The sequence below is a fragment of the Atractosteus spatula genome, chromosome 4 (assembly GCF_055471065.1).
Source record: "Atractosteus spatula isolate fAtrSpa1 chromosome 4, fAtrSpa1.hap1, whole genome shotgun sequence".
Classification (NCBI taxonomy): domain Eukaryota; kingdom Metazoa; phylum Chordata; class Actinopteri; order Semionotiformes; family Lepisosteidae; genus Atractosteus; species Atractosteus spatula.
In genome coordinates, this window is record NC_142709.1 from 6015132 (window position 1) to 6037804 (window position 22673).

General features: G+C 40.2%; 1 protein-coding gene across 1 annotated transcript; it reads right to left on the bottom strand.

The window, feature by feature from the left end:
• Positions 1–860: 860 nt before the first annotated feature.
• Positions 861–16398, bottom strand: styxl2 (serine/threonine/tyrosine interacting like 2). Its single transcript, XM_088914104.1, has 6 exons — positions 16266–16398; positions 14189–14319; positions 13451–13545; positions 11563–11797; positions 10935–11152; positions 861–6600 (listed from the first exon to the last, which is right to left on the bottom strand). The coding sequence occupies exons 2-6, from the start codon at positions 14296–14298 to the stop codon at positions 3815–3817; spliced, it is 3444 nt and encodes a 1147-aa protein (XP_088770230.1). The 5' UTR covers positions 14299–14319; positions 16266–16398; the 3' UTR covers positions 861–3814.
• Between the last annotated feature and the right edge of the window lie 6275 nt (positions 16399–22673).

The following is a 22673-nucleotide window of genomic DNA, read 5'->3' on the forward strand; positions in this document are numbered from 1 at the left end:
AAAGAATCCTAAGACTGAGAGGCAGAGATCATTTTGACTTTGTAAACGTGACTATGTCCATATCTAGATAGTGTTCTTAAACGGACTTCAATATAAAAAAAATAAAACTTGCACTCATGGCTTCGGTTTCAGAGTGAGGGAGGGCATTTCAGTTTGTCTCTGTGGTTACACGGCATTAACTGTGAGGTTCCTTACAAATCCAGACTTGTTACTGGTTACCAGGGAGCTCTTGTTACTTGATTTTCCTGTTTTTTTAGAAATTGGTCAGAGAAGTTGTTTAACTTTTGTCACAAAGCCTCTTCCACAACCCCAAGAATATGCTCTCTTGACAATGTGCTCATGTTATTACAAGTGTTTTCATTTCTTACAATAAAGACCGACCAGATTATTATATTTGAATAATTTTTAAATAACATCAGCTGAGGTGGTTCCCCTGCTTGTTAAAAATAACACCTCACCCGCAATAAAATATGTTTCTAAAAAACATCTGTAAGTTATTGTGATCAAGAGAAAGACAATGACGTATTTTTGTAATTTATCAGGTTTGTATTAATAAAATTCTTATTAAATTTCAATTATTTATTAACTCAGTTTTTTCATATTTTTTAAAACATATTTCAGTCTAAAATGTATACAAAAGGGAACTTCAAGTGTTTTTATTGTTTTGACTTTTTTTATTCCATACTGTTTAGTATGTTATATTTATCCATATGATAATAACGTATGTGTAGCATGACAATGCAATCATGAAGTACACTATTATTTTCCACTATATTCTTACATTTTAATGATGTAAGCTTTATTTATATATTGCTTTTCATCATCTCAATTTGTTTTATAGAGATTCGTTTACACCAATAGTTGCTAAAATGATTTTATTTGGCAAGCATTTGTCTACAGTTGTGATAGATAAAAAAACAAATTATTCCCACATTCAATAATTAATTGCCTTGACAATTAAAATAAGCATTTTCTAGTACGACTGTCTAGGTTATTCTTAGACAGGCATTATCATGGTTTCAGTTTTCAAACAGCAACAAAGTGGCTCAAAAGCTTTAGTACTAAGAAACCCGGTGGAGAAAATAAAGTTTGACAACACCGTGCTAAGTAGTGAAACCTATAACCTTCAAATATTACCATCCTATCTCTTGTTTTCAGTTGGTCTGTCTTACCTTTATCAGCAAATGACTACTTGCTTTAAATTGCTGTGAAATCCTCTCATTGTGAAGGTTAATTGCAGATGAACAGGTTAATTGCTCTGCATAATCATTTTCTTTTAAATACATATTGTGATAAACTTAATGTTGCACTAGACAATTTATATTCAAATACATGTGAATGTAATTATACACTGGCTCTCTGCATATCATTTTGGGAAGGCTTGTAGGAAAACTCTAATTTAGCCATGTGTTTCGGACTAAATAGGACACAATGCTCAGCCAACAGATCTCAAGGATGTTGGTATTGGTCATCACTGAGAAACACTCATTTTAAATGACTTGCTTTCAGTGCAGGTTTTGTGATACAAGCATTTTGCTAGATTGTGTGTGTGTGTGTTCTCCTCATCAGGGATGAAGACATAGACAACACTTAAAATTGTGATGATCTGTCTTTTTCACATTTCCACATCTTCTTGTATAGTGGAAATGTCTTTCTCCCACCCCATTGCTAAGGGGTTTTACTGAAGAATTCTATAAAGCAGGCACTTGGCAATTAACTCTTTTTTAAAAATGCTAGACTATTAGACATCTCTGGGTCCGAGGAAAGAGCTCAGTTGTTTTCAATTTGAGGAATGCGTTTACAGAGCACCCACGAGAAATAAACTATACAGGGAAGGGCACAGGTATGAGAACACATGGGAAGGAATGTTATTTAATCTGGACTCAGAGTGGAAAAGAAAACATTGTTTTATCTGGGACCAAATAACATTGTGATTGCTGGGTTTCAGAAGAGGTATCGATATGTAATGAATTACATCTTTAACAGATCGAACAGATTAATTAAAGGGCACACAATGAAACAAAAAGCAACATTTTAAAGGTAAGGTGCATCAGATAAGACAAGCTAGACAAGTGTGAGGATGCTTTGTTCACTTCTGTTTAGGAAGAATACGTTTCGTAAGAACTAGAATCTGGCTTTGGTTCATTCTGTGTTTGTAGAGGAAATATGAGCATTCGTAGGCTGGGGGGTCTGTTATGGGCAGCCGTGCTAAATGACAGCACAGAAAAGCTTCACTAAATGTTGTATACTTTACCTGAAAATCATTCAAGAATAAATAAAAGAATAAAAAGTGTCTTCTAGAAGGTGATTGATACGGAAATCTTTGCCATATTTACTCAGTACTGTGGTTTGTGTTATCATAAGGACCGCACAGTCTATCGCACACTGCCAAGAACTATGAAAGCTTATTTTTTATTTTCAGTTATGAACATTTATGATGTATGATGTACTCTTCAGTATTTACATATTCTAACGACAGCTGTAACAGTACTTAATAGTTATAACTGAGTGGGTGATTTCAGAGTGCAAAGTTACGATAAGTAATTCTCCTCCTTTTTTTGGGAAGAAAGATAGTTGAACTTGGAAATGTAGTTTAAGCTCTTATTTTTTTAGTCCCAAGATAAAGAGAGCTGTACCAGAGGCTAGACACACGCTGAGTGTCTTCTGCTGGGTCTTCCAATGCTGAAGAGGTAATGACAGCATCCTGTGCTGTAGCAGAGTTCATATAGGGGAATATAATGGATTATTACAGTATGTACTTTTAACTAAATGCCACACACCTTACACAAATCAAGCAGATATCATGAAACAATCAAAGACTGTGTAAGGTTAATTTTAGTATGTCAGTATCGGCTCACTTAACTCATGGCAACAGTAAAGAAACAGCATTCAGCTCTCGTCTCAGCTGTGTATGTTATAGCTCTTGAGGTTCTTTGAGAATTTTCTAGAATACTGAAAATGGTTTTCTAGAGTTTCAATTTACCAGTTCATATTCCCCTGCAGACAGCTGTCACCTCAAGCACCTCCCCTCCCCTGTGTGTTCAAATGGAATTTTACACTCCATCTTCTGTGAACATGATTAATAATAATTAGACCTTGTGAAATGGACTCCAGGCAGCCAGCATTAGAACAGGACCTTCACTTGCGGTTCACTGGTCACTTGTTCAAGTACTTTAGCACATTTTTTAGTTTCTACAACTGGTACCGAAATGTGTCTTTTTTTAACTTATACATTTAATGATACATGGTATGAAAATACAACAACAGTACAGTGTATATCCCAGAAATCTCAACACACAGTGTATATGGCTTGAATCTTTCCAGATTCATTCGTTGTACAATTTCTAATGTCAAATGTTTTGGAAGACATAGCAGAACTGACAGTTATGGGGGGAAATGATCAATTACAGACATTTTCATAATAAAGAAATCAAACTTCTATTCAGTGTTTGAACCAAATCAAAGCAGTGACTGTAAGTATACTTTCAGCTACATTTTAAAATGAAGTTGGGTTGGACTAAGGTATAACTGTACATTACAAAATGACAAGGTATTCATGTTGTACATCCTTGCGGCAAAAGATTATTTAATGAATAGTCTTTCTGTTTTTATTACTTCAACCCTTAAAAGGAAAGCATAAGTAAAAGAGGTGAATGTATATTCTTGCAGGTAATATGATTTATTATTATTTTTAAAGAATAATTGTAATTTAATCAAATATAATACCTGTTGGTATGTATTATTATCGAATGTTATGGAAGATCATATTCTGAATTGGAATATGTACACATGCTTTCAAAATGAATGTGACGGTTTATATTTCTCTTCTTCTTTGAGTCCTTGATTTTGACTCCTGTTGACGTCTCCAAGCAGTGATGACTTCATCGTCATCTAACTCCTCATCTTCTTTGGGCTTTGATTTTATTCTAGACCAAGTATTTAAAGGAGCCTCTTCCTCATCATCACTGTCACTTCTCTTCGTTTCTCTGTTATTCTCTTCTGACTTTGAAAAACTTTGGGTGAATCTTCTTTTAGCTCCATATTCTAATCCACTGTTATCTTCAGAGTCATCATCTTCAGAAGAATATGTTACCTGCGATCTGTGTTTTTGGGTTGCAAGGTTAGAGGTAGCCTCCTCTGTTGATGGTGATCTCCTAAAATCATATAACTCTGTACTGTTTCTTCTGTGATCATCGTAGCTATGCACTCCAAACCTGTCAGAGGAGTGTAGGTCTGATGCTGTTGAAGGTTCTTTAGGAGAGAACTTGGATGGGCTTTTGTACACCTCATCCAGGCTGCTTAAGGACCTATCAGAGAATTCCTTCCAGCCTCTGGAGGACTTCGAATCTGATGCCTCAATGTTGTCTTCTTTGGTGTATGATGACCTGGAGAATTTAGCTTCGGAGCTTTCTCCACCATAAGACTTCTGCTGGTACCTGGAGGGAGTTTTGATGTCATTGAGCCACTTGTCGATGCTGCTTGTTTTGTCTGGACTTTCTGTGACTGATCTAGAAAGCTGCCCAGTAATATTCGGTACAGTATCAGATCTGTCTGATCTGTCAAACTTTGTGTACGAATAATTTCCAGATGTTCTCATGGTGTCATCCTCATCCTCCTTGTCATCTTTTGCCTTTTTTCTCCTGAACAAGGTGCTACGCTTGTTGTCAGAGGCTATTTTCTCTTTCTCATACACAGACATTTTGCCTCTCATTTCAGATTTCATTTCCTTGTCTTTTGTGTCCAACTTCTTGAGGTCGACATCATCTGCAAATAGGCTGTAGAGAGGTTTGCTGGTGCGTGTAATTTTGTCTTTGGAGCCATATCCTTCAGATTTAATGTTGGACAAACTGCTGCATGACAAAACTGAGTGGCTGTCGGTACTCGGCAGCTCCCTCTGTCGTGATGAGGAACTTGCGTAAGATACCCCGCTCTGCATGCTCAGAAGTGACACTTTGTCATCATCCATGTATTTGCCCGCAGCACCAGGTCTTGCGCCTGCGCTCATCACAGATGGACTACGACTCGCAGGGAGGCCTCCCTGCATCAATAACTCGTTTTGCTTCTGGATTATAGTCTCAGTTACAACGTTGGCAATCCAGTTCTGGATGCTTGCCAAGGAGATGGCATCATCATTGCCTACCTGAATATTTGGCAGGGGAGTGATGGGGGCTGGTGGAAGGCCTTGCAGGTTCCTTGATTGAGAAAAGGATGAACGGTTGCTCTGCATGCTCAGCATCGAAGTGGTGTCATCACTGACGCTCCTTGCAGACATGGTGGGCCAAATTGCAGAAAGTGGGATGCCTCCGCTCATGGAGCTCTCTGTGTCCCACCCACACATGGACTGGCTCTCCTCTAGGGTCTGCCTGGAGCGTTCCAATATCTCAGCACGTCTCTGCTTCTTTTTGATTGAAGCAGTGTCCTCTCCTTTGCTGAGTTCTACAATTTCGTCTTTGTTTTCAGTGCCCAGTTTCTTCTGATGTTTCAGTTTCCAGTTCTGGTAGGCTGTCAGGTTGACTTCGCCCGAAGCGACTTTCATTTCTTCCTCTTCCCCGTGCACGCTGCCGCCTTCGGCTTTCTCAGCTTCCGCGTCCTTCTTGTTCCACCCAAACTGGATCCTTTTGATCCTCCACCTTTCCAGAGGGGTGAGCTTCTCTTTGTTTTTCTTGCAGAAGTTGTACAAAGAACTGGTCTCAGAGAACAGGCTCTCTTCGTCAATCTCTTTCTCCCTAGATCCGTTTTCAGTGGCGCCTTGGCCTTTGTCGCCGTATCTTGCCGCGGCCTCCTCTTCGATCTCCCTCAGCCTTTTCGTCCAAATGTCTGCTGCGCTGTCTTCAGTGGAGACCGAATCTCTGCGGAACCTGCCAGCCCCACTGGCTGCCAAGCGCTCTTTTAGGGCCCGGATGTCCACGCTGTTGACACTTTCCAAGTCATCACAGCCATTTGCAGAGAAGGAGCTGCCGCCCAGGAGAGACTGCTCGTCTTCGCTCATGAGCTGCGCCCGCCACCAGTCCTCCGACTGGTACTGTTCATTTCTCCGTTGCCACTCCCTGATCATGCCGTCCACATCTTCATCTTCTTCTCCCTCGGGCAGCCTAGGTATCTTGACTTCTTTGGGGTTTGGCTTTTCACTGGGTGGCAGTCCTTGTTTCTTCCTCCATTCCTCATACAGCCTATCCTCCTCATCCTCATCAATGAGGGTGGGTCTTTTGGAAACCACGCTGGACTTGGCTGCTGCAGTCAAGACGCTGCTCATAGTGCTCATCTTGTCCTCTTCCTCCACGAAGATAGAATGGGCTTTTGCTCCCATGATGCTTCCTGATTCCTCTTCCTCCACCATGACAGAATGTGTCTTAGCCTGAATGACTGAGCTCTGACTCAGAGTGTCACTGTCATCATCCTCACACCCCCCCCTTTCTTCAAGCAGGGTCTCGTTCAGCTCCCTGAGCTGCCTCAGGAAGCTCTCGTTTGGGTAGATGGGGCGCTTCTTCCTCAGTGTCATCAGGGCTTCCATGATGGTCATGTGGTGGAAGATCATCAAGTAGGCGGCTACAAGCACTGCCGAACGGCTCACCCCCATCATCGAGTCCACAAGGACTTTACCTGCCAAGAGTACAATGACAGCGGTGTTAGCTTACTTCATTAAATACATTTCCATGCTTCCAGCACATTTGCTTGCATGCTGAATTATGGCTTTTAACTTCTGCCAAACTACAATTTGTGAATTATTTTAAATGCATTTATAGTTCCCCAGGGTTTCTTGGAATAAATAGGGGTTGTGATGCTTGTATATGTGTGTCCCTGATGTTTGTACATGTATCAGACTTATTTAAGACATGTTTCTGATCAACTTCCATTAAAGATGTGCACCAAGGACCAATTAAATTTGGTACATATATTATTAGACTGTGAGTGCACACTAGCGAGTATAGCTTGGGTTAAATGTGACCACCTTTTGGGCCAACAGTGTGATCTAGCAGTTACAGTGGTAGACCTCTGACAAAAGAGTTGTGGATTTGAGTCCTGGATGGGGCACTCCAATTGCACTCTTGAGTGAGGCACTTCAATCAGATTGTTTCAGTAAAATTCATGCTATGAAAATGAGGACAGATGGACAAAGCTTTTTTTATTAAATATCAGCCACTAGGTGTGTCCATGTCCACACTCCCCTACATGAATAGAAGGAGATGGTCCACAGCTGCTTGTAGCTTTCATTTCATTTCATTTTGTTTCATTGTTCCCTGATGTTGTACTTGGGAATATGTCATCTGTGGTCCTGTTTATAAGAATACCAAATTTCATTGCTTCAGGAAGCAGTGTTCACAATACAGTAGGCAGATAAGATCAGCTTATTATGTACACGTTAAATAGTAGACTGTTTGTATCCACACTATTTACTTGTTAAATGATACACATCATTTGATAGTATATTAATTCACAATTTATAGTTCAACGTATGGTGACATCAGTGAAATTTACAGCACCGAAATGAAATAAATCACTTATCTTTAATATAGTCTCATACAACTGTATGCAATTTTAAAATTCCTGGAAACCTACATGAGACATTATTTGAGAATGTTGAATCAATGAGAAAAGGAAATACAGTCTTAGTAACATAACCCTAATCTAAACAAAAATAGTTATTTTCTCTTAAACTTTGCAAAGCAGGTTTGTAAACCAAGTAGGTAATGTGATGTTTAATGTAAACGTTCAACTGCTAGTCATTATATTGGGTAAGGCACTGGCCTCCTAAGCAAGAAGCACTTTGGAGGTCTGTTTAGGTCTTTTCTGAACTCATATGTAGAAGGTTGAGGGTTAATATCCAAGTCTGGGCTCTGCTGTTGTGCCCTTGAGCAAGGTACTTTACTCAGGCTTTGGTTAAGTGCCCTGATGTAGAAATGGGTACCCCCAGCTCATCATTATAAGTGAGAATCTGTTCTCAGTTGACTTATCTGGTTAAATACATGCAATAATGATTATTAGAATACTGGAGATTCAAGAAGGGAGTTAAACCTCAGTAATCTGGGGTAATTAAGAAACTAATACCAGTCAATCCCTCCCTATCTATGAATTAACTAACGTATTTGATTCTGCTCCATGCAACCTTATTTTTAAGCCTTGATTTTCCTGTAATGAGTGACTCAGAGAAAATGCAATGTATTGCAAGGCATCCATAGAGACTTCTTCTGTTTGTTTTAAGGTTAAAGCCTTAAGGTGCTATCTGAGGTTTTTCGGTCCATAAGAAGATCTTTCCATTCCTCACATTTTTAATATCTAGTCAAAAACAGTGAAAAAGCACATGGGGGATATGTTTCATAAACATTCTTTAAGAAGTAGGTCTATCACCAAATAGTCCACATCACTAAAATTCTCAGCTCACTCCTTCCCAGATTGATTTATCGTCATACCCACCTGAGGAGCAGCTCTCTGGAAAGCACTTCCTTAAATACTGTCTGCTTCCACTGATGAAACCTAAACTCAATATCTGAATGTACTTGAGGGAATATTGTGCATCAAACTACAACATCACGTCCATGATGCCCTTCTGGAAAACCAGATGACCGCAGCCTACATTTCTAAAAAGGCACATATGAAATATTAAAATAAACATGGAATATAGTTGTAATAAACAATGCTGATCATAAATTATGAAGCCCAAAGCTTGTTTTCAATTTCAATTATTGCATGTTATATTTTGCTAGGAACTAGTTACATTAATAAACTACATCGTGAGGGTGCATTATTCTGTGTCCCAATATAACCAGATGTCAGAGGTGGAAAATGTTGTCCATTCTGAGGATCATAATGGTTTTTGTAAGGCTAATGCTCACCTATAGCTCACTGTAAAAGTGAAAAACTAGAAACACCAAAAGTAATTTGTTTCAGACCTATGAGGGTGTGGTAAATCACTGACTCTTTAAATACCATTCATAGCTATGGGGATAAAAACAGAAAAAAAAAATTGAGCTCATCTGGTTATACTGGGTCAGTTGTTCTGCAGCAGGAGGTAGTTATGTAGTGATCGACACAGACCAGCAGGTGGGGTAGCCAGCTTTGTAATTTACATTTAACCTGATGTGATGTGACCTATAGCTCATAAAACTACCGCACTGAGCTTTGCAATCAGGATGCTTGGAAACACGTACACTTCTAAAGGAACACATTCTCCGAAAAGCTGGCAGACTGTGGACTTGCTTGAAAAGGTGTAGTGCTAGTAACCTAATAAATTATTGTACACTCTTTCAGAAATACGTCATGCTATATAATAACGCCAACAAAGGCCAACAAAGTCAGTGTGTGGCGCTGGTGCACAGGTCTTTTTCAAAGCTTTGTTTCAGCATTATAGTCCTCTATAGCCATGGAAGGCTCACAGAAGGACTAAGTCTGGGAAAGGGTATTTTGAGATACCACTGTCTGACTTTCTTAAAACATTGCTTTAAGTGTCTTCTACAAAGTGTGTATTACTTATTTATGACTAAGCACCTGTGAATTGCTAAACATACACAAAGAAATGATCAATCTGTTCCTAAGGAGGAATGTATGTAGATGTACACCTTACACTTTACATTATATTATATATCACAATACATTTAGTTTGAGCTGTTCAAATTGTGCATTTGGGAGCTTCAAATATGTTTTAACATATCTGTTCTTTATTACACTGAACAGCAGGTCTATTAAAAAGCACTCCTGAGGACATTGTTAAAATGATTCATCTTTTAAAAGGCAGATACATTGTTTCAGTGTCTCCTACTGCCAGCTGATTTCATTCAAAAGATATGTGCTCATCAAAGAGCAATTGGAAACAGATGAGTTGACATAAACACAGAACTTGGAAAATGATTGATAATTCACTAAACATTTTAATACAAATGATATGATCACATGAGATATTGTATAGATCTGGAAATCTATAAAGGGAACATATGTAATAATTGAATACTTTATATGTACAAGTATCCATATGGTCAGTAAAAATAACTCATTGCAAGTAAAAAGCATAATTATCTTACTGTATGTTCCAATGTTGAATAGTTGAATAGTAATTCAAAATGTTCAAAGGCACTGATATAATCAGCCCAGTGGACTTCTTCAGTACAAACACTAAAACACGAACGACAAGTCACAAGTGGAAACTACATGGAAGTGGATTTTAACCAGAGAACAGGAAGCATTTTTTACACAAAGGGTTGCAGGAGTATGGAGCAGGCAAAGGCTTCCCAGCCGTGTTGTCAGGGTCAATATCCTTGCTTCTTTCAAGAAAAGGCTGAGTGTTTAGCTAGTAAGTACCCAATGGGTTAGGTCTGAATAACTTCATCTCATTTGTAACATTTCTTATCTAGTAAGTAACTCTTCTTACCACCTTCTACAGGTGCGCTACTGAGAGTGTGCTCACGTGTGGGATCTCAGTGTGGTTCGGCAGCAGCCTGTTGTCTGACGGAAGGAGTTACAGGGGGTGGTCAGGTCAGCCCAGTCCATCATTGGGATACAGCTCCCCTCTATTGCGGACATTTTCACAACTCGCTGTCTCAGGAAGGCTGGGACTATCGCTAAGGATACCAGTCATCCGAGTTTCTCACTTTTCTCCCCCCTTCCCTCTGGGAAGCATTATAGGAGCATAAAGGCACAAACCTCCAGATTCAGAGACAGTTTCTTCCCGCAGACCGTCAGATTACTGAACTCTACCCCCACCACTGGCTCACACTGATGTGTCTTTTTTTCTCTTGTCACCCTGCTTGTCCGGCTTGTATTTAAGGTGCATGTTATTTAACTTTATTGTTGTTGCTGCTGCTGTTCCTTGTTTACGTTCTGGTGTTTCATTAATGTCTCTGTATTTGAGCACACATGCAAATAAGCATTTCATTGCACCTGTGCATATGACAGGTAAACCGAACCGAACTTACGTTCTTATGTACTGAAGCCCTTCGCCTTACCTCTGTGGGTGAGCAGAGCCTCATCGAGGAATTCCGCGGCTGGCCTGAAATGCTGAGAGATGTCCATTTCTGGGAAGTCATCCACCTCGATGCCCATGTACTGGATGTTCATGCCCGTGTAGAAGTCGGGTCCAGTGTACACGCCAGTGCCGTGGGCTGCGTTCAGGATGTGGGTTATGCCCAGCCTCTTCAGTCTGGATTTGTTCACTGCCACAGCCCTATAGACCAAAAACAGGCCTCTTCTGAGCTCCTACTTCAAATTTTCACAAAAGGTAAAATGCAAAGACTTGTCTTTTTCTTTGAATACTTCTGTCCAGTAGTCTTTTAGAGCTTATCAACTGCAGTACATTCCTTACAGAGTATTACGAGAGTATTTTTTTAGATTTTTTCCCTCTGGTAAGCCTTATAGGAGCATAAAGGCACAGACCTCCAGATTCAGAGACAGTTTCTTTGTATATGGATCAACTCCTATATCTGTCTGCTCTTGGGATGGGATTCTGCCATGGTTGGATTTTAATGGAGGGTAAAAGAGATCATGTTTTTCCAAAGGAAAGCTGAGGTATTTGAGGTACTGGTACTTTGCTTTACAACAACAGCCTTCAATCTGGGAGTGCCCCGTGCAACTCACTTCTCAGCGATGAAGATGTTTGGCCAGACCTCGTCCACCGGGTTGGTGGGAGCCTCCAGCCTGTCCTGGGTGAGTGCCCGCTGGATGTCCAGGACGCAGGGGGTGTCGAACGGGCTGCTGTCGTCCATCATGTCCTTCACCCTGTTATAGAGGTCCTCCACCAGCAGCTGCTCTGCGGACTCCATCATCGTCTCCGGCACCTCCGGCTCCACTTTAAGCTCCTTGGGTTTCAGCTCTGCCAGGGTTAAAGGGAGAAAACCGCGGAGCCATTTTTAATCGCTGTCAGGGGCAGAATCACGGCCATCCGGTTCAGGCCAGGCGGAAGGGTGGGGGAGGCTTCACACTGGGCCAAGCTGCAGAGCAATTAGCAGCGCAATGTCAACGATCAGCTCATTTCTCACATGTGAAAAAATGGTACTGAAACATGATAATCTAAGAGAAAGAGGCTAACGAAGCAAATTTTTCCATTACCAACATAATCCAAGATACAGATATATTTAACCTACAGCACGTGTAGCTTATATGAACTTATTTAATACATCGAGTGACTGAAGTGGAGTGACCAGTTCGTTACAACGACAAAACCTCCTCTTTAAGGTGAAATACAGAAGTGACGCACAATACTTTGCGACACAATACTGGATTCTTTTGGAAGTAAAAGAACATTCAGGCGTATTTTAAATTTTGTGAACCAGCTCAGGTTCATGTTGTTCATTGATTTCCGTTTAGAAAATGGTGGGATTGGAAATTATGGGCTCACCAGATGCGGAGCCCTGTCGGACCCTGTCGGTAGCCCTGTGAATAGTAATGCACTGTACAGGGCTGTACAGCCACTGTGCACAGCCTAACCTCGCTGATCGACCACTGCAACCATCTATCCATCCTGATCCATGGAAGAGCACTGTGGGACACAGTCACTAAATTCACCAAGTCACAGATGCAGTGTCTGTAACAGAACAGTACCTGACACACAGGTTGAACACTAACCTCTCCATTGTTCGCATCCTTGTGTTGGTATCACATTGTCTTTGTCATACTTTTTCTTTAGTAACTTGCTTATTACTCACTCAATTTACTTATGCACAAAGGTTTTTGAGATGGTCGTTTGTATTTTGCTTCTCAGGAAATCTTTGTTTCGTGTAGCACAAATCCAGTTCAACACCACTTTCAAGAGTGCTCTGTAAATGGATTAATTGTCTAAAGTTCTGAAAGGCAGTGCCAATACAGCAGGGACCTGTAGTGCACACACTGTGCTTATAACTAGGTTCTGCAGCTGTACACACAATTTCTATGAGGCTGCAGTAAGTGCAGTAAGTGGTCACATACTCACATAATTTTTTTGAATAAATATGTTTTACTGTTGTCCACAAGGCAATGAAAACCAATATTATTGTAAGCAGTATGTAGGAATGCTGTCAAAAGTGCTCACCCTGGTAACAGACTCCTGTCAGCTACACAAATACAATTTAAACATTTACAGAGCACTCAAGTCGTTTTGAAGAGAATGCAGTGATTAATGGTGTGAAGCTCAGAAGTTAGATTCCGATTAATTTGGCAACAAATACTAATAAAGCCATCACCTAGAGGAAGGAAACAGCAAGTCTACACGAGTACCTGTTGGACTACAGGAGTGAAAGGAACACAAACTCTACTAGTTTAAATACTTCTGTTCTCCTTTACAGATATGGCATTTTGTTTTAAATTTCATGCAAATCAAAACAATAAGAAGCAAATTTAAAGATTCATTGCCTGCAATCTACTGTGTGAGGGAGAGCTCCATCAAAAACAGGCAGACCATACAAGGGTATATTAATCCCTCTTGAAAAGAGAACTCGAAACCGAGCACAAAATCTTTAAAGTAGGACTGCACATGCTATCTATCGATTACCTTCGTTTATGATCTGTTTTGCAGCTACAGCAGGTGAGAGGTGAATTGGCTCCATGAAGATGCTTTCAGTATCTGCATCAGACATTATCGAGAACCTATATCAAGATGCAAAAAGAAAAATGTTACCAGACCTGAAAGAAATATACAGGCTTCCTTTAAAGCTCGAGTTTGTTCAACACCAAAAGTTCTTGCACATTAATCACATTAATCAAATGTCAGAATGACTGAAATTTCTAATTTCACTAGTAAAGGGTATTAATTTGGAGATCTCAGTGAAAGAAAACACAATTCCATTTTTTAATTAAATCTTTGTTCATTTTCAGTTTGTCTGCTAAATTGGTGCTATGCTGCTAAAATCTAAAATTACTTTAAATAATAGATATGTGAAAGTACATGTACAGTTTTTTTACAGGAAACATGAAGTGTAAAGAGGCTTGCTTGACGTAAGGTAGATTTTAGGGATTCATAATCCTACTGAAATCCTTCAATCATTTTCCCCATGAAAATTAGACCCACATAGTGTATGAACCTCCCTCCAAGTTAAAAATTACAGCTTTCACTACAGCTTGTAGTGAATACACAAACAGAATATCACAGCACTTCAAAGATTCCAGAAAGTATTAATTAGATATGGTGCACAGGTTAAAGGAACATGTGTTTTTTTAGCCTGGAGCAAAAACACTAGTCAGGTCTATGCAAGATAGAGTTGAAAAACCTTTGTCCTTTGAAGTTGCTTACCTGCTGGGAGAGGGGCTGCGAAGGTACCGGGCCTGTACGGATCGTACACTCACGGCATCCTCCTCCTCAGGAACCACCTGCTCCCCAGCCGGGTCACCGCGGGACGCCATGGCAACGGAACCTGTGACGGCCTTCCAGTGTCCAGATCCAGACATCAAGGAAAAACGCTCAAATGAGATTTAACGCCAAGGCCGCAGACAGGCATGGCGCTGATGGCTCGTTGGAAACTGTGTGCTACACGTTTTGAGTGTGCAGTCAAATCTCCACAAAGGCAAAGGCAGCATCGGGTTAACTCATTGCTGCAGATAACTGGCCAAGTAGGTTCAGGCATGCACTGTAGGGGGGACAGGTGAGGGCAACCCCTCTTCAGGAAACCAGGAAAAGAATCAGAGTCCAGGCTACAGAGGTGAAGCGATCATCAGGCCTTTATTTCAGCTGGAGTTAATGCACCACACAGCAGCATGAGAGGAGGAAAAAGTTTTTCTCTCCTCTTTCTTTCTCTGCCCATTGCCCCTGGCAGAGCTCTCTCTTTATAGCCAGGGAACAGAAGCTACAACTCTCATTCCCACACACCTCCGTCTTCCAGCAGCTGGACGACTCTTTCCTTTCTCGCCTTTCTGTTATCAACAACTTAATTGGTAGCTACCTGCAGTCTAATCACAAGGAGGTACTGCTAACTCAGGAAGCGTTTTTAAACACAAACAACTTTTTACAGATGCGAGGTTATCAGTGTTCCGAGTAACCACTGGGTTACACAGAAAGTACAGGCAAAAGTGTTATAATTGCAATAATTTTGAGATTATATATGAAAGTTGTATATAAAAACAATTCTTCAATACTGGGATTTTATTGATACTGATGTACTGTATGCTGAGGCTTTAAGAAATGGGTCTTTTCGGGTATCGGCATGTAGCTATGAACCCTGCAGCTGCACACAGGAGGCAAAGAGGAGGCACAGACAGACTCCCTTGGCTCACCCGACGTATCACAGGAAACACAGCACTGTACCTGAGGTACAGCACAGAAGGGAAGAGAGGCATGTCCCTCACCAACGTCACGGCTTGTGAGGGTCTCCTGAGAGACCTGGCTGACTTATCCCACCCTACCCCCCCTCCTGCCAGCAGTGAGGCCAGCCAGTGGTGTGGTGTCCCACAGGCTTCAACCCGTGACCGGAGAACTAAGCACTTTGTTACCACTCACAACCAAGTCGACAGAGTGCAAAACCTTCCGAAATTAACTTTTTTTGTTGTTGATCCCCATAGCAAACCGCTAATCCTAAAGACTGGCAGTGGTCAAAAACAATATTTACTCATTTCAGAAGAGTACACAAGTGGAAGACCGGCTGTGAGAGCAACAGGACTGCTGTTTTCACAACAAACGACAATGACACAGGCACAGGGCACATCTTACAAGTTGATTCACACTTCCAGAGTATTGAGACCGTGCAGATATCATCCTTTCAGTGAAACCCATGACTATTGGGCACATCCTTCTAACTTTTAACCACAAGCCACGGTGCAGACAGTGATAAAGTAAGCTTGATAAAACTTAAAATCTGCAGGCACTAAGAAAGAAGCTGGTAAAAAATTACTTGTTGTCAAAAGCTTGGCCAATCTGTCTCTCAGGTCTCACACTCCTGCTCCCCATTGTGATGGCTGAAGAAACAGATCAGGTTTCCCAGGCAAAGCTGAGAATAATCTTGTACTAATGTTCTCTGGATTTCAGGTGAATCTTCCACGTGCTCTCCCAAATACCAAAGCGCAGGCCGATTCCTTGTACGTGTGCTGTCTAGTAAGAAAATGCACCTACATTTATGAGTCTCTCATGGGGCTTTCTGGAATTGCCCGCTTTAAAAGAACCAGAGGCTATTTTTAAACTCCTGTCGCAGCTGCCGGCACCCATCAGGTTTATGTCAAGTGACAAGTCAAGAGGAGAGACCCGGCGGTCTGGACGTACTGGGTGCCATTTGGAACACCCCTTCGCACAGCAACATCCACCACACTGAAATACCGTGTTCGTTTTAATCCGGATAACGAAACCCCCCCCAGAAATGTGGTCTAAGAGCCAGAGCGCTTACCTGCGTGAGAGAAGAGGGATCCCTTACTTTGTCCCCAGCAGCTAGGACTACAGTGCCTGGGAGAGAAGCAGGGGAGAGGATCTAAACTTAGTGGCACTTCAGACTGGCAGCTCTCTCTGGCTCTCCCCCCCGCCCCTTGACATCTGTGACTGCTGTGACAAATCCAGTTTTGTCTTGAGACCCGTAACCCTTTGCTGGCCGCAGATCTCAGATCCTGCCTCCCTACCCGCCCCAGGCCCTGGCGGTGTGCGCTGTGTCATCTCCAGGATTTCGCCCTTATGAAAGAAAATGGATTCTCCGAGCTATGTTTCCCGCAACAATAAATGGAAACATTTCCTAAAGATTGAGAAAACATATTTTGGGTTGTTTAGAGGTACTGTATGTCTGTCACTATATAGTATAGTGAGTGAACATTTCTCTTGGAAAGTCAGTTTTACTCTTTCTTTACTCTGGGATAGAAGGAATTCACCTTTTAAAAATGTTTTTTAAAATCTTCTGGTCTAGAATCCCAACCCTGTTAGCCATTTCTTTATCTGTCAACGTTTACTTGAGTTTTGTTTGCGGTTTTAGGGAGCAGAGATGCTAGGCATTTAGTTTTGTGAGTCGATCAACTCAGTAGAAATGATGAAATGAAAGACTTCAGATAAAAAAACCCGATAAAAAATAATGTAACAAAAGTAAAAAAAAAACTACAAAAGGTCAATTTCAAAATAAAGCCAATGAAGAAAACCTGGCGTTGCCACATCTGAGACAGGCGATGAGAAGAACTTGATTATTGCTGATTATTTGGCTTTCTTGTCACCGAATTGTTTTTGAGTTGATAAAATCCCATGCCTATTAAAAATAGAGCATTTATTTTATAGTTCTGATTGGACCATTAGACTACTTAAAATAGTTGTCCACTCAACGTTTATGTACAGTAACGTCTGAGATGCGGTTCATATTGGACTTTGGTAAAAAGCCCTGTAAAAAAACTAACATTTGTCATTTGAATTTCCCCTTCAAGCAATAGGCTCAGACTCTCTCATACTGCGTACTTTAGGAGTTCAAAAGCATAATGAAAACAAACTGGCTTTATAATTTAGTCAATGTACATATAAGTGTTTATTTACATCTTAAACTATATTTAACACCACAGGACTCTCCATTAAATAAATGCATTTTTATGTAATGAATCATTATCCCACATGTATGTTTTGATCTCATTATAGCTTTAGCTCACTATGGTTTAGCTTAACTCTGAATCACTCCCCACAGTTTCTCTGAATAATCAACAAGAAATGTGGACATCAGCTATGCCCATTTACTAAGCCTTACGGAGATACAGCTTTACTCTTGAAATGCAACTGCTGACAAATGTGTTTTATTTATCCCTGCAGGTGCAGGTCAGTAGTGGCAGTAGGCAAGCTATTTCAAGCAAACAACAGCAGAGGCTCTATTTTTACATCGGGAATGTGATTTCACTGACAATAACACTTGACTCACGCTAAGAGACTGCCTCATTAAAACAGCATATGAAGTGTCATGCTTTCAGGAAGAGGTCATACAGACAGATCGTCTGCAACACACCGACTAGATACATAAATTACTTTTAGTCACCATACAAAGGGAGGGGTAGTGCACTCTAATTATAGGGCTTCACCAAAACAGAGGGACCAGGAAATGCCATATTATCAGCAAATTATATTTGGTCGAGGATTATAGTTGGTAAAGACCAGAAAGTCTTTGCTCAGTGTTAATCATCACCTGCAGTACTAACACTTCAACAGTGAAGAACACTTCTCCTCCAGAAATGGCGGACAGTAGTAAACATCAGAGAGCTTGTATTGATTTTATTGTGGGGAGGGGGCATTTCTGCTCTCAGAGTTGAACAGTCAGAGGCTGCTTCACAAGCATGGGCACACAATTAAAAATTCATCATGCATAAATTGATGCAATTGATTCGTCTTAATGAATATTCAGTGTTTTGCACATAACTTTTCCATAACTTGAAATATATAAAACAAAACAGTTTTTAAACATGGTAACAGAGGCCTTATTAGTGACCAACAGTCTAAAATAAGGGTCTCAACCCTGCTGCTGGAGAGCCTCAATCCAACACATTTCACAGGTCACTGTTAAATCTACAATATATAAAGTTCTGGCAGCATTTAACCATAAGCAGTTAAAAAAAGAAAATGTGATGTAATTTATTATTTGGAACATTTGGAAGATGCATCAGTTAAGAAGGACTAGAGTTCCCTAATTAATCCCAAATCACCCGTTTAATTGATCAATAACTTACAACTCCTAATTTTTAGAAGCAGGTGATTGGTCAACGAGAAATAAGACAAACGTACTGGAAATCCCCAGGACTAGGGCTGAATTCCAGAACAATGTGTAAATTTCGTTAGATATCTTCTAATTTATCCGTGAAACTAGAGTTACTTCCAAAATAATGATTTTTGTAGAATTCACACTTTAAGCAAATTCAGGTTATTGCACCTTACATTCTTTATCACAGTGTCTGATTCACATCTCTTTTTCTGCTCAGGAATCCATTTTGAGGACAGTGCAGTGGCTCAGTGGTCAGCATTGCTGCCTCACGGCACGGGGGCCCTGGGCTCAATCCTGCACCTGTGGTGTTACAGTATCTGCCTTGAGTTTGTTTATTTGTGAACCCTGCTTTGTGCCTTTTGCTTGCAGGGATCGGCTCCAGCTCCCTCACGACCCTGAATCAGAAGAAGACGTTAGAAAATTGATAAATGGATGGAATACAGGAATACAGGGTACAGTACAATTAAGAACACTTCTGCATGTTTCTCCATTAAGCTTTCGCAATAAATCTTCACTTGGGTTGGAAAATGTTTCTGGACCGCCTCACACCACCTCATTGTTAGTGAAATGGGGAAATTTACCGAACCATTCATATCTTTAAGTATTTAATCATGAAATGTAAAACATATTGAAGAAAACTTAGTCTAGCAAAAACGTTCATCTTCTTCAGTCATTTCCAGTGAAAAAAGGACTTACATGTGAAGTACTTGTCGAATGTAGCCAACTATAGGCTGGCAAATAACACATTGTTCAGTGGCCTTGGTATAATCTGAAGGTAGCTTTGAAGAACTCTGCCTTCATACAATACAAAAAGAATAATGTACAATAAATGCATTCTATTGAACAATAAATAAACTCACTTTTCTTTGTAGCCATCTGTGTGATGTTCAGATGGTAATGGTTACTGTTAGACTTCAAATAAATCCAGATGTATTTGACAAAATCTAAAGGGGAACTGAAGATGTGCAACCAGAGTGTTTCTGAGCCTCCGTTTTTTGCTCATTTGCTCATCACGGGCTTCTTCACGGACACCTGTGGAGGCTGGACTGCAAGGGCAGACATTCAGTTCACTACTTCCTCGAGACTCATAAAACAATCCGTCGCTCCTATTTAAAAAGAACATTCAAAATTGCCTTGGGTCTCCTGCTTAATGAATGCTGACTCATCTGTGTTCAAGCCCACATAGCAGAAAGAAACTCCCCGCATTAAACTATTAAATATAGCCCTTCACATAAGCAAAAAGACCACAGAGGGCTCACAGTGCTCATCACAGTGCGACACCTCATCTGCTAAAAGCCAGAGTCTATTTCTGTTTGCTCTAGAGAGAGGTGTGAGCTTAACAAAGTGGAGACTGGAAGTTCAAGTCCAGACCCTGTTCCTTGTCGATTCCCCAGCAGGGTTGGTGCTGAAACAGAGTGCTGCTGGGAGTGTACTGTGGGTAGGGGCATCCGTGCCAACCAGCAGAGATGAACCCAGCCAAGTGCCTGTAGCTGAGAGCTGCATCTGTTCTTCATTTTTCATTCAAACCACCTCTTTCTATTCACCCTCAATAGCACGGAAAGCCAGGCTAAGATATCCAGAGGAGGGATGGTTTGGTCCTCCCAGGTGCTCATGTGGGAGAATGTGTGGTAACTGCGATGCGTTCTTAAAATCCCCTCTGAGGAGAGGGTAGACGTCACTCCCATTCTCAGTTGCACATCAAATCCCTTAGTTTAGGTTCCAACGGAGTAAACCTGTAGTAAGCCTGTAGAGTTACCGTGTTTCAAAAACCAGAAAGGAGGACTGTTCATCAATGAGGGCTTGGGTGTGGGTGATATTGTACAGTATGTGTACCAGCAGGTATTTGTACAAGAACCGTTTTGAAGAGGAAACCTCTGGGGGAAAAGAAGAAGGGAAATTCTGGACATATATTTGATTTTTCCTATTGGATATTTGAAATATTATATTTTAATATGTATCAACGTATAATAATATATAATACAATGTACAGAATATATAATATTTAAGATATTTTAATGTTTATTTTATATATATATATACAAATATCTATAACAGTTTTCAAATTTTATTGATGTTTGAAAATTCCTCCCAGACAGAGACTTCAAGAGTCAAAAGGAGGACGTGGCGGGGAAAATGCTGACGAATGGTAACCCTGACCTCCTGATGGGAAGTGTACTCCATACACAAAGCTTGTGGAGTCTGATCAGACCCATCCCTCTGATCATTTTCAAATCAAACCATCATCCACGGACTTGTTCTGCGATGACACACCCAGATAAATGAGTTCGCGGATTGAAGTTTACGGCTAATGGTCGCAAAGTGGGTAAATTTTTATTTCGATACATTAATTTTGGCTTGGGTACAGCACCAAATCATGAAAGGGATGCTGTAGTTCTGTTACAGTGAAACTGATGTTCGGAGTTTAAAAATGAGTAATGCGAGACAACCAGCACAGGTCTTTACAATAATGTGTTCAGATGATGACCATGATATACTGTATATTAATTTACACTTAAAGATCGATAAAGATAGAAATGTTATTTTCTTTTTTAAAAGATACTAAATGCATAAATACAATGCAAAAAGACTGCTGGTATTTTCAAGATTTTTTATGCTGATAGTTTTGTTTTGCTCTCACGTGAGGGCTATCTCATATAAATGCATTCACAATCTAAGGTTTAACCTTCTACAATAAACACATTCAGGTTAAGAAAATGCTTCAAATAATAAACTCAAGGAAAGTACCGTACTTGAGTACTTGTTTTGCAATTTGACAGATTTTGCATTTAGTTCATTACCTTTGCCTTGTAGGCCCTGATTAAACCTTTCATTCGTGCGCCAGACTGTGCTGAATGTACTTAGAGATTCAGCTTTTTTCTTATAATTGGTTTAGTACTGCCAGCGCTTGAAGCTACTGTCACTAGTATATTAATTAGGCTGTACACTCTTATCGGCAACTCGCATTGTATTTTAATAGGAATTCTGATGCGCTACAAAAACAATTTGAAGGAAGTAATTAAAACCTAGTTTTAGGTGGTTTTGATAAAGTCAGAGGAGTTGTTCGAAAGGTTCTGCCACATAGCGAGTTATTTAATCATATATTTTGTTTTTTTCTTCTGTGCTTCGCCTAATCTTACGATTGAAGTTATTGCTCTTCTTATTTTTGTTCTAACTGTCATAATTCACTTCTAAACACCAGATGGCCTCCTACTTGTATGTACTGTATGTGACCTGAGTAACTCTTCTCAAAACGCTAAAAATACTGTTTTGATTCGATGTCCGTCGGTATGGATGGCTTCGTCTTCTGCTTTTCCTTGATTCGTGCTTTTAAATTTCCTGGAAATCGCCGGACAGTCTGAATGGGATTTAAATTCTGATCACGTAGCATGCAGTTTATTTTCAACAAAGCCATTTCTTGACCTTCATTTAATTACTTTATAAATCACACAAACCTAGATGAAACAAAATGAAAATATGCAAATGAAAAAAAGAAACTTCACAGAACTGTGCTAATTACTGATGGATACTTCACAACCTTCTTTAGAGTTAAATAAGCATATGCATATTTTACATATACAGTGTATTTTATTATTAGTGACTTTAGCTGAATGCAACCAAAATATATATTTGTTCCACAGTCATTTTCAATTTCATGTTCATTAAGCGTGGGGGATGAGCTCTGTGTTTTATCTTTGCGTGTTGAAAACATGCATCATGTTGAGTTTAAAGGGTGCCTAATGTATTCAAACTAATTATGCAGTGGCGGTGTTCTAGTTAATTATGCAGCTAATAAAATAAAAATTAATTAAAAAGATGGCTTTGTAGTTTCAGCATTTGCACAAAATCACACTTTGCATTGACGTGTTATTTTTTTATTCTCCTTAAAAAGCTAGGGTCTCAGTTAAGTTTAGTATGGGGGGCTAAAGATTTGTAAAGGGGAAAAAAATCATAAAAAATGCATCTGTGAGGGGCATTTCACCCCACAGTGAGAAGGTAAGAAATGGAATAAAAGCATGATCGTTTCCAACTGCCAAAGTCAGAAATAAAACTGGTTTCAAATATAATTGACACCTAGCCTGGCAGCCAGCATGC

What these genes read in the sequence shown, in the direction of transcription:
- styxl2 (XM_088914104.1), bottom strand. Translation starts at nt 14,298, where the DNA reads ATGGCGTCCCGCGGTGACCCGGCTGGGGAGCAGGTGGTTCCTGAGGAG. An exon ending in AACATCTTCATCGCTGAGAA is followed by an intron (nt 11,153 to 11,562) that starts GTGAGTTGCACG and finishes TTTGGTCTATAG; the next exon opens with GGCTGTGGCAGTGAACAAAT. An exon ending in GGCTCTGCTCACCCACAGAG is followed by an intron (nt 6,601 to 10,934) that starts GTAAGGCGAAGG and finishes TACTCTTGGCAG; the next exon opens with GTAAAGTCCTTGTGGACTCG.